The sequence below is a fragment of the Carcharodon carcharias genome, chromosome 30 (genome assembly GCF_017639515.1).
Source record: "Carcharodon carcharias isolate sCarCar2 chromosome 30, sCarCar2.pri, whole genome shotgun sequence".
Classification (NCBI taxonomy): Eukaryota; Metazoa; Chordata; class Chondrichthyes; order Lamniformes; family Lamnidae; genus Carcharodon; species Carcharodon carcharias.
This window is the reverse complement of record NC_054496.1, coordinates 12,139,673-12,152,530: the sequence shown is the minus strand read 5'-3', so window position 1 is coordinate 12,152,530 and position 12,858 is coordinate 12,139,673. Positions and strand designations below refer to the sequence as shown.

Sequence of the window (12,858 nt, the reverse complement as noted above, 5' to 3'; positions counted from 1 at the left end):
CAAGAAATACTTTGTATTTCAGTTTTTCCTACCAAAGTGGATAACTTCATATTTTTCCACATTATATTCCATCTGCCATGTTCTTGCCCACTTATTCAGCTTGTCTAAGTCTGCTTGAAGCCTCTTAGCATCCTCCTCACAACTCACATTCCCAACTAGTTTAATGTCATCAGCAAACTTGGAAATATTACAATTGATCCCCACATCCAAATCATTGATATAGATTGCAATAGCTGAGGCCCAAGCACTGATCCTTGCGGTACCCCATTAGTCACAGTCTGCCAGCCTGAGAATGATCTGTTTATTTTTAGTCTCTGTTATCTGTCTGTTAACTAATCCTCAATCCATGTCAGTTTATTACCCCCAGTCCCATGTGCTCTAATTTTGCTTACTAACCTCTTGTGTAGAACCTTATCGAAAGCCTTCTGATCCACTGGTTCCCCCTATTGTGCTAATTATCTCTTCAAAAAACTCCAACAGGTTTGTCAAACATGATTTCTGTTTCATAAATCCATGTTGACTCAGCCCAATCCTACAATTTTTTTTAAGTGTCTAGTTATCACATCCTTTATAACAGATTTTAGCATTTGCTCCACTACTGATGTCAGGCTAACAGATCCATAGTTCCATGTTTTCTCTCTTCCTCCTTTCTTAAATAGTGGGGTTACATTTGTTACCTTCCAACCTGCAGGAAACGTTCAAGAATCTATAGAATTTTGGAAGATGACCACCAATTCATCCACTATCACTACAGCCACCTCTTTCAAATCTCTGGGATGCAGATCATCAGGCCCAGGGGATTTATCAATTTCCAGTCCCATTAATTTTTCCAGTATTACTTTTTTACTCAATCTAATTTCTTTCAGGTCTACAATCTCACTAGTCCCTTGGTCTCTAATATTTCAATGAGGTTTTTTGTATCCTACAAACATACGAATTAGGAGCAGGAGTAGGCCATTTGACCCCTCAAGCCTGCTCTGCCATTCAGTAAGATCATGGCTGATCTGATTAACTTCAACTCCACATTCCTGTCTACCCCCTGATAGCCTTTCACCCCCTTGCTTATCAAGAATCTATCTACCTCTGCTTTAAAAATATTCTAAGACTCTGCTTCCACTGCTTTTTGAGGAAGAAAGTTCCAAAAACTCACCACCCTCTGAGAGAATAAGTTTCTCCTCATCTCTGTCCTAAATGGGCGACCCCTAATTTTTAAACAGTGACCCCTAGTTCTAGATTCTGCCACAAGAGGAAACATCCTTTCCACATCCGTCCTGTCAAAATCCCTCAGGATTTTATATATTTCAATCAAGTCACCTCTTACTCTTCTAAACTCCAGCAGATACAAGCCTAGTCTCTCCAACCTTTCCTCATAAGACAGCTTATCCAATTCAGGTATTAGTTTAGTAAACCTTCTCTGAACTGCTTCCAATGTATTTACATTTACATCCTTCCTTAAATAAGGAGACCAGTACTGTACACAGTACTCCAGATGTGGTCTCACCAATTCCCTGTATAACTGAAACATAACTTCCCTATTTTCCCTATTATTTCCCTTAAAACTGGCTTGTTCTCTTGCCCTCTTTTCTCTCTTTAATTTATCACATCTTCCGTCTCATGATCCCTCACCCTCACTATTGAGTATCTAAATCTCTACTGCCTTAGTTATATGACTTGTCAGAATACTGGTTCCCATTTAAGGGAAATGATAATCAGAGGCTGGCAGCAAGGGACAGAGCATACAACTCTAAGATTGTGCTAGCAGATAAGGCTAGATGTTGCGAAAATAATAAAAATAGAGAATTAAAGGCACTCTATCTGAATGCATGCAGCATTTGCAACAAGGTGGATGAATTGACAGCACAAATAGAAGTAAACAGATATGATCTAATTGCCATTACAGAGATGTGGATGCTGGGTGACCAAGGGTGGGAACTGAATATTCAATGGTATTCAATATTTAGGAAAGATAGGCAAAACCGAAAAGAAAGCATGAGATCAGATTGTTAGTGAGAGAGGATCTTAGATCGGAAGATCAAACTGGTTCAGGTGAAGTCCGTCCCAACGGTACAGATCCCAATTACCCGAGTACTGGTTCCAGTGCCCCATGAAAAGAAATCCATTTCTCTGACAACAACCTTTGAGCCACGCATTTATCTCTCTAATCCTATTTACACTATGCCAACCTGCTTGTGGCTCAGGTAATAATCCACAGATTATTACCTTTGAGGTTTCGCTTTCTAATTTAGACTGTAGGTGCTGCTACTCTCCAAGCAGAACCTCTTCCCTAGTCCTATCTATGTCATTGCTACCACGTGGACCACGACAACTGAATCCTCCACCCACCCCCCCCACTCTAAGTCCCTCTCCAGCTCAGAGCAGGTGTCCCGAACCCTGGCACCAAGTAGGCAACACAGCCCCTTGAACTCTTGCTCTCAGCTGTAGAGAACTGCACCTATCCCCCTTACTATACTGTCCCTGACTGTCGCTACATTCCTGTTTATGCCCCCTGCTTGAATGGCCTCCAATACCATGGTGCCATGGTCAAAACGTTCATCAATCCTGCAGCCCCCACTTTCATCTGTACAGGCTGCAAGGACCTCAATTCTGTTGGACAATTGCAAAGGCTGAGGCTCCTCCACTCCTACCTTCTCAATCCCTTTACCTGCCTCACTCACAGTCACACCCTCCTGTCCCTGACCATCGACCAAATCAGAAGACCCCCCATCCTGAGGGGAATGACTGCCTCCTAGAATAAAGTGGCTGGGTACTTTTCTCCCTCTCTGATGCATCATCTGTAGCTCAGCCTCCAGCTCAATGACTGAACCAAATTTCCTCCAGCCTCAGACATTTGCAGATGTGGTTGCCCAAGATCACACTGGTGTCCATAAGCGCTCATGTTCTGCAGCCCCCACACATCACCTGCCCTGCCATCTTTATAACATTTAATAATTCTTTTCCTAAGTAATTTAAGTAATGTCTTTACTCACCTGGTCCCCTAGGTGCTGCTCACTGCCAGTCTGGGGGTCCTCCTTCTCACCCCCTTTTCTAGATTCTGCTGACTGCCTGTTTCAAGGTCCTCTGCTCATGTGCTCCTCTAGGTGCTGCTAACTGTCTGTCTTGGGGTCCTCCTCCTCACCCTTTTTTCTGGGTTCTGCTGACAGCCTGTCTCGGGGTCCTCCTTCTTGCCTGCTTTTCTAGGGCCTCCTGGCTGCCTTTCTTGGGGTCCTTTCCTCACCCAATCCTCTAGGTGTAGCTGACTGCCTGTCTCAGTGTCCTCCTCTTGCCCACTCAGATTCAACAGGGTTAATATGGGGTTTACGCCAGCGGGATTTTATGGTCTCACCGAAGTCAATGGGCTTTTGAACTGCTTGCCACATTTTATGGCCCTAGCCCCACTGAAACGGGACAGTAAAATTCTGCTCCTAGGGAAGATTTTTCCACTTGTGAGTGAGAACAAAACTAGTAGTTATAAATAAAGAAAGAAAAGGAAAAACTTGCATTATATAGCGACTTCAGTCAATCCCAAAGTACTTTACAAGTCAATGAAGTACTTTTTGAACAAAAACAAAAATACCTGGAAGAACTCAGCAGGTCTGACAGCATTGGCGGAGAGGGATACAGTTGACATTTCGAGTCCTTATGACCCTTCATCAGAACTAAGACATATAGAAATGAGATGAAATATAAGCTGGTAGAAGGGGGTGGGACAGGAGAGCTCGATAGGGGGGCCAGTGATAGGTGGAAGCCAAGAAGAGATTGCCAAAGATGTCATAGACAAAAGGAGAAAGGGGTGTTGACGGTGGTGATATTATCTAAAGGATGTGCTAATGGGGACATTAAGGGAAGCAAGCTAGTGGCAGATGGCCCTAGTATGGGTGGGGTGGAGGGGGGAAGGGATCGAAATGGGGTAAAAGGTGGGGATGAAACAATAGATCAAAATAAATTTAAAAATAGGAGGAAAGAGAAAAAAATAGTTGTAAATAGTTGTACTTTTTGAAATGTACTCACGTTGTATTGTAGGAAACATAGCAACCAATTGTACACAGTGAGCCCCCACAAACAGCCAAATAATATTGGCCAGATAATTTTCTTTTGTGAAGTTTATTGAGAGATAAATATTGCCTTGGACACCAGGAGTAACTCCCCTGCTCTTCTTCATAATACTGCCACGGAATCTTTTGAATCCACCTAGAGGGTATATGAGCCCTTGGTTTTACACTTCATCTCAACAATATAAGATGGTCACCAATAAATCCAACAGGAAATTCAGGGAAACTTCTTTGCCCAGACGGTGGTGACAATGTGGAACTCGCTAAACAAGGAATAGTAACAGGTGCATTTAAGGGAAAGATAGATAAGGAAGGAGAAAGGAATAAAAGGACAGATTGATGGGTTAGATGAAGTAGGGTAGGCGCTCTGTGGATCATAAACACCAGCATAGACTAGTTGGGCCAATAGGCCTGTTTCTCTGCTCTACATTCTGTAATTCTCATATATATTTTACACCTAGTTCTCATTACTATGTGCTGCATTTAATTCATGATGGTTAGGCTATGTAGCAGGTTCCTCCTGGATTTCAATGCATTCCAATCTGATGGAGAAAAACCCGCTCTCTCCTCGTTGCTAGGATCCTTACGTGAGATGAACCCCCAGTCATAATGTGTCATCCAAATGCATTCAGCCTTGTAGGGTTGGCACTAATTGGCGACCTCACTCACTCAGCCCCATTCAGCATGGTTATATTCGAGTAAAGGGAAGATTTAAATGGAGTAACATCTCAATTTTAAAATTCTCATCGTTTTCAAATCCATCCATGACTTCACTCTCCCTATCCTCCAGCCCTACAAACCTCAGATCTTTGCACTTCTCCAATTCCAGCCTCTTGTGCACCCCACTTTTAAGTGGTTCACCATTGGTGGTCATGTCTTCAGATGCTGGGGCCCTAAACTCTGGAATTCCCTCTCTAAACCTTTTCACCACTCCAGCTCTCTTTCCTCCTTTAAGAATCTCCTTAAATTTTCACCAAGATTTTGGGGTCTTTAACTGTCCTTATTTATCTGTTAAGTGGTTTGGTGTCAAATTTTATTTGGCAATGCTCCCATGAAATGTCATGGAACATGTTACTATGTTGAAGACGCAATATATATGCTTCAAGTAATTTTAAAAAATGGGAGATTTTGCACAGAAAATAGGAATTTTTTTACACAGTTTATTATATTGCTAGTCCAAGCTGCCTGGGGCCCTGAATCCATCCCAATCTCTCTAAGTAGTACACATGGCTTCAGAGGCAAATTGGTAGGATGCGGGTTCTCGCCCTCCAATCCCCACATGGTGAGTTTTCCAATCTCCGCTATGTGAAAATTACACACACACAGGTTGACTCCCAGAGCTGCCCTGGAGAACCTCCCTGAGGATAGTTACGCTGGGTGGGGCCTGGGAGCAGGATCATTTCATGGTATGGAGAAACTTCGGAACTGGGGAGGGGTGGGATTTCCGCTTCTTCAGGTTTTGTCTTTATCCAATGGTTCAGAGTAAGCCTGAAGAGTTGACAAAGAGATTTAGTATTGAAGTTAGTTCTTGCCTTGACCTTGTCCTGTTCTCTCTACAGAGCGGAAACAAAGTGACTGTAACCACGACACCATTTGAGAACACTTCCATCAAGATCGGGCCAGCCAGGAGATCCAGCTACAAAGCCAAAATGGCGAGGAGGAATAAGAAAAGCACAGGAAAGGAAGGACAGGAGAGGTAAGGGGATAGATTGGTACTGGGATGTACTATTCCTGTCCATCACGCACAATGGGACATTCTTAACAGTGTACCTCAATCGATGCACTTAACAGGGTGAAATAAAATGAGCAATTCAGTTGTTTTTTTAAGACGACAAAGAATCTACAAAGCGGTTTTCATTTTGGAAGCTTTTAAAACCCTTGCTACTTTGTCCATCTATTAATTTCTCTATAGTGTTGGAGTGTTATTGCATTACTGCTGATCAGATCAGAACCTGAAATTCAAACATGGCAAAGTTCCCATTACTGTAGTACCACACCACATTAGAAATATCAAGTGCTTGACAAATCATGAATTAACCTGATATGCAGCGACTTTTGTTACATAAGTAGTAAATTGCATATCCTTAAACTATTTAGTTTAATTCTGACATGATGTGCTCTCAAAGGGTCAAAGTACAAGGACCATGTTGGAAAGATATACTGCCTTCCCTTCATAATCCTATAATCCTCCTTTGCTGTTGATGCTGTTGACTGCTCTGAACTGTAATCAGTGGGAAGGGTATTTGTGGATTAATGGTTCACTAACTAACTCTGGATGATTCAAACTCTTTTTTTTTCTCTTTCTCCCCTTCCTCTCCAGTGGTAAGAAGCGAAGCTCTTTGTTTCGAAAGATAACCAAACAGTCCAACCTGCTGCACACGAGCCGCAGTCTCTCGTCCTTGAACCGCTCACTCTCATCCAGCGACAGTTTACCTGGCTCGCCCACACACAGTCTCTCCGCTCGTTCACCCACGCAGAGCTACAGACCAACGCCAGACTCTGGCTATTTAGGTATTACTGCTCGATGTAACCAATTCTGCACAATGGGGGCTGACAGTGTTTTAAACTTTTTTTTTAAGATGAAAAGGGATCTACAAAATAATTTTCATTTGCTTCTTTGTCTATCTATTGAAGAGGATAATAACTGATTTCCTGATGAGTTCATTGTCAGCAGTTTGATGTCCGGAGCAGGGCTGTTAGGGGCCAAAAATCTGCTGCCTTTCCAGTACACTCCCCCTGTATCCCCTACAGCCGAAATACATTGTGAGAGCAATTAGATGGAGTGTAGAATTATAGCACAGGAGAAACCATTCAGCCCAAATCGTCCATGCAGTGCTTATGCTCCACACAAGCCTCCTCACACACCTCTTCATCTCACCCTGTCAACATTTCCCTCTATTCCTTTCTCCCTCATTCACTTATGTAATTTCCCCTCAAGTTTTGGTAAGAATGAATTGATTTCAAATGTGTATGTCCATATTTTGAGTTTAATATATTTGTCTGCTTCCACACAGGAGGAGGGGGAAACTCATCTCAAAGTAGCTCTCCTGGCTCAAGTGTACCAAATTCCCCGGCCACCCCACATCACATCCGGCCCAGCAGCCTTCACGGTCTGTCCCCAAAGCTCCAACGCCAGTACAGATCAGCACGGTGCAAGTCGGCAGGAAACATCCCATTGTCCCCTCTAGCTCATACTCCATCACCAACTCACCCTTCTCCTCAGCATCCTTCCTTCCCTCTGCCTGCCCACACTGTGGGCAGCTCCAACACAACCCAGACCTTCCACATCAAGTTACACTCATCGCCCCCGGTGGTGAGACCACGACCCAAGAGTGCAGAGCCACCCAGGTCTCCTTTACTCAAGAGGGTGCAGTCTGCGGAGAAACTATCTGTCCCACTCTCTTCTGAGAAGAAGCTGGCAATTCGCAAGCACAGTCTTGAGGCATCCCATTCAGACTTCCGGAAAGAGGGCCTTCATACTGATACTAGTCTTCAGAGCCTGATGGAATTGGAGGGAGAAGTCCTGGGATCAAAGGCTGATGGCAGTGAAGTGGGGACTTTCCGACAGATGGCCGTAAGGAAACTGGGTAGACAGGAATCTCCGCTAATTGATAGAGATATATTCTCAACAATCAGGCAAGAAAGGGGAGAAGGACTCGACCCAGTTCAGGAATTAGAAGTTAAGATCAGTGATCATGAGGAAAAGCCAATGGAAGGGGTCAATGTAGATCAAGAAGAAGCAACAAGAACCTGTTCTACATTTACCTCTCACTGTAGCTCTGGTGGGGCTAATGATGTTACCAAAAATCTGGCTGAAGACCAAGGAAGAAATGGTTCTCTTTCTTCATCATTGAAGCAGTCAAGTGGAAAGACTGTTGCATCAAAGCCCCAGATCTCTGATCCATCTTCAGAAACAGGAGCAGCCAAAAAATCTATGTCCTCGGATCAAAGCATAGATAAGGATGCACCTTTTGGCACCATAAGAGGAAAGACTGGTGCACCTTCTTCCTCTGTTTCAACAACACGCATGGACAAGTGTTCTGGATTATCACAAATCTCAAGACCTGATACTTTACCAACGCCTTCCAAATTGAAAATGTCTCCAGGACCCATAGCAACCAGCCTTAATGTCAATGTTACACAATCAGTCCAAATAAGCTGCATTTTAGAACCTCTAGAGAAAAATCACCTTATGGAACCCAAGAAGACAAGCTCCATTGATCCTGCAAACAGGAGACACCAAGGAGTGCAAACTGAGCCATTAGGATCTGACTCCCAGAGCCAGGAAGGTACCTGCAATCTAACGCCACACAACGGCACCGTGAAGTTGCCAGATCAGAGGTCAGGACCAAGAGTTGCATCTCCAGTGGCTAGCTCCCAGCCAGGCCCTAAGGAGAAGGGGAAAGCAATAGAAATGCCCGCCAAGCTCGAACCAACAAAGCCTGCAGGAAGCGGTGATGGAAAAGATAGCCACAAGAAGAGCATGGCGTGTGAGACCAAAGATAATATTGAAGATAATGTTGAAGAGCCATGCAAAAGTGAGAAGAAGAATATCAGCACTCATGAGGTTTTGCCTCAGGATTGCCTCCTGTATCCAGCCAAAAGACCTGACGCTGTAGATAAAAGTGCCCCAGTTAATTGTTACAAAGGAGCTTTTGAGACATCTTTAGAGGGTAAAGGAGTCCTGGAAATTAAAATAAAGAAGCCACCCACCTCTACAGCGTACGGATCTGGGCAAGGATCTCCAGCAGTAGTGTCATCATGCACAGACAAGCCGGGCTTTGTCAACCACTTAGCCACAGTGGCAAAGAGTGTATTGGGGCCAGTGAAAATGGCCATCCCTGTGGTACCTGTCACAGTGGAAAGACGGAAGGCAGGGGACATCGCAAAGACGCTTGCTGAGCAACAAGGGAACTCCACATCCCTGTTGGGACCGGTCACTAAGCCAGTATCCATGGCAACTTCACAAGACACAGCCAGTGTGGCTCTTCTCGAAAAGAAAGAAATAAATCATCAGACGCTTTAGCAAGGGTTGTGTGTAAAGAGACCTGCAAATAACAAGACGAGTGAAGCAGTGAGGAACCATTTAAAAATTAGACTGTTCATGACGCAAGAATCAAACCATGCAACTGAGAAAAATAAACTTAAAAATCTCAGATTCTGATTGCCAAGGTGCTCGTTAAGTTGCAAACAAAAATTACAGAGATTTAAATATTTCAAAAGAATGTGAAAGGTTTAAAAATGATAGTGTTTTGGCATCATGTGACTGCATGTTTGTGTATAAAATATACTGGCTAAGTGCATTACACGCTTAAACTGCTTCTACATGTGGTCATGTCATATAGCTAAATATTCTGAAGTGCTCTTGTAAAAAGGTTAGTAAATTATTGAAGTTATGTAAGTTGGCTGCAGATTAGCATTAACCCTTATCAACACTTTGCAATCTTAGAAAGTATTCTGAATTATTTCAGAATCGGCACTGCACGTGTTCTTACAGGGACCCATGCATCTGTTACTGGCTGTAGCGTAGGAAAGTTAATGTGCTTAAAGCAGTTCTTGCCCTCCATTCCAACACGGAGTGTTTGTGTTCATACACTATAGTTGTATTATGGCATTCTCCTGGCCTGCTTTTGAGGCTATTTTCGTTGCCTGACTTGTTGACTGTTCAAAACTGGAGACATTGGGCGGAATTTTGCGGCGGGGGTGGGGCTGTAAAATGTGGCAAGCCATTCAAAAGTCGGCGGGACCCTCAGCTCCTGCTGGGATAAAATTCTGCCCAGTGATTCAGATGATTATTCCTATCGGCTTCAGATGACGAGGGCTCCACAGTATGTAGCAAACAGGTGCCCTTTTATGAAAACCATGTGATCAGTGTTTTCTGGGCCCTCGCAAAATCACACACACTGCATTTCAGGTACAAAGAGATAGTAACTCCTGGCAACTCCCAGAGCTATCAGACCTTTTGATCCCTATTGAAACTATTGCATTGTAAGAGAGAAATTCCCAAGCCAATCCCTAGCTGCCTGTTTGTGGAATTCTTTATCGCAGAGGGCTGTAGAGGCTGGGTTGTCAAGTATATTCAAGGCTGAGATAGACACATTTTTAATCAGTAAGGGAATTAAGGGGTATGGGGAAAAGGCAGGAAAGTGGAGTTGAGGATTATCAGATCGGCCATGATCTCATTGAATGACAGGGCGGACTCAATGGGCCGAATGGCCTACTTCTGCTCCTACGTCTTATGGACCAACCCCTCTGTTGCTCTGCAAGTATCATATTCTCTGATTGGATTTTAGCCCGCTCAGACTGGTTATAATTGGCCGCCATAATGAAAATCTTTGTTATTTGCCAATAATCTGCATGGTGCCAGCTCTTGATATCAGTGAAAAGATGGAGGCAGGTCAGGTGCAGTTACCACATTGGTTCTTGAAAGATTTAATTGCCACTTAGCCATCATTTTGTTTGTTTGGTGCAATGGGTTTCTCATGATGCCATATGCCAGTGGTGTGCTGCATGACCATCATTGTCTGTTGGTACAGTGAAATCTACCTTTTATAACGTCACTTTGAAATGTGTCAGGAGAACAGCCTTTCAAACAGATCACTTGAAACTGGCAGAGTGGGATGTAGTGGAAAGGACCAGAAAGCCTGGGTGGGACACCAACCTACTGTCTTTCTAAACATCTTCTTTGTTGCATCTCACTGATAAATTGCTCTTTGCAATGTATTCCCATCGCTGGACTAAGCATTGAGCTTACATTAACTTTGTATATAAATGCTAGTATGGAGATGTAATGATAGAACGGTTGTGCACTGAGTTGCACTGTAGCAGCAGACAATACAAGTAGCAAAAAGTTGAATTGTTGCAGGAGAATTCTACTGTGCCTTTTGATGAGTGCAACTTAATTGTTACAATTTTTTATTCAATAGTAACTTTCAAAAGAGAATTGGATAAGTACTTGGAGGGGAGAAAACAGCAGGGCTGTAGAGAAGAAGAGGACTGGGATTAATTAGATGGCTCTGTCAGAGAGCCAACACAGACACAATGGGCCAAACGGCCACCTTCTATGCTGTAGGATTCTAGTTTGCTTAGTGACTGACTTTGTCCAAAATGACGGTGCTGTTTATGACCATAAGTCGGATGAAATGATAGAAGTCCATCTAATGGAAGCCTGGGTACTGGAATGTCCCTGAACTCTACCAGGAGAACTTTGAATCAGTGTGAAGCTGGGGGAGAGCAGCCTTCTAATCGACTGCAAGTGGCAAACTGGAAGACTGACAAACAAGGCATGCTTTCTTGACAAGGTTTAATTACATGCTGCAAATAATGAACGCTGGTAATTGGGGGAAAACCCAGCCATCCTGTATTGTTCAGTGTAATTTCAAATGACTGGGCCTGTGGAAGCATTTTGCCAACCTTCACTGTCGGCCCATGATTTCACCCAGTTGATCTGCACTGGACACACAATGTGCTGAGCAGCAATATAAAGGATTTGTATTCAGTTTTGGAGTTGGAGAATATTGCAAGTTTGCAGCAAATCTTGGAGAAGACATTTGCTTTTTCTGACGGAATGTTGCCATCGTCATGCACTTCCATTTGTTTGAAGGGAATATTTCCTCTTTTTTAAAGTATCTTTCCCCTTCCTCTTTCCTGGCTCTCTCTCCCTCTCTCTCTCCATACTGCACACAGCTCCAGACCAGTGTTGTCCTGCTCATAAGGCCTCCTTTGGCCAATTCATTAACGAGTTGTTATCAGTTACTAGTTTGGGTGAGGCAGTGGCCGAGTTTGACACCCCATCTGATCTGCCAACTCTCTCTCTGTGCAGAAGTGCCTTGCCTCCTGTCAGCAGCTACCCTGGAACACCAAAGAGATGGATTCTTAGCCCCACTGGGGCCTGGAGTGCAGTGGAGATGGGTGGGCATGGAATTTCATGCCCCTGGCCTGTGTGCTGGTTTCCCAGCTCCCCATTCTGCTCCCAGTCCATTTTTCCAGAGGCCGGATGGCAGGCAAGGGGGTGGGTGATCCAATTAAAGTCCTATTAAGGCCTGTTAATGGCGTTCAACTGGATTTTTCCATTTGACCTCCAAATCTCCACAAGCTGCAGGGGACAGTTTTAACTGCACTACCAGCAGGCGTGAAGGCCCTCCCTGCCAGCCTTGATACAGCAGCAGCCACAAGTCACTCTGTAGAGGGGTTCCCTCCTCACAAGGGTGGCTTGGTTGCAAAGGCCTAAATTTTTAATTTAGGTTTGAAAAAATTGGAAAGGAGAGTGCCTCCATTTTGAAGTGGCCTCTCCCTCACTTACCTGCCTCCTGCTGCTTTCAGGTTGGAAGGACCTATAGGCCCTTCAGCTTTGAGAGCTTGCCTGCTGTCCTTTAATTGGATGGCAAGACTGTCCTTTGGCCATTAATTGGCCACTCCAAGGAAAATCACATTGAGTGACTGTTTCCAACACAGTGCAGGTTTCTGACTCTCATTTGAGCCTGATGGTGGGATTCAGAAGCGCATAAAGAAAATTCTACCCAAAATCTCCCAAGGTCCTGTGTCGCATCAATCCGTGCAGAACTCATTGAAATTTCTGTCTACAGAGCAATCTTTCTTCAAAGAATTTTTATTCATTCTTGACATAGGGACATCACTTGTAAGGTCAGGATTTATTCCCCATCCCCAGTTGCCCTTGAGAAGGTGGTGGTGAGATGTCTTCTTGAACTGTTGCAGTCTATGATTTTACTGTGGATCTGGGAAGAGCTCTCTGACTCCCCTTGGCTTTACTTTGAGGTAAGTAAAGCATGCATGGCACACGCTGCACTCA

General features: G+C 44.0%; 1 protein-coding gene across 1 annotated transcript in view; it reads left to right on the top strand.

The window, feature by feature from the left end:
* Positions 1-9,205, top strand: part of LOC121271166 (microtubule-associated serine/threonine-protein kinase 1-like) — a 104,372-nt gene extending 95,167 nt beyond the window's left edge. Inside the window, exons 24-26 of the mRNA XM_041176927.1 lie at positions 5,609-5,745; positions 6,370-6,560; positions 7,067-9,205. Of these exons, the coding sequence (XP_041032861.1) occupies positions 5,609-5,745; positions 6,370-6,560; positions 7,067-9,075 (2,337 nt within the window). The 3' untranslated portion in view covers positions 9,076-9,205. The remainder of the gene's footprint in view (positions 1-5,608; positions 5,746-6,369; positions 6,561-7,066) is intronic.
* The last annotated feature ends 3,653 nt before the right edge of the window (positions 9,206-12,858 follow it).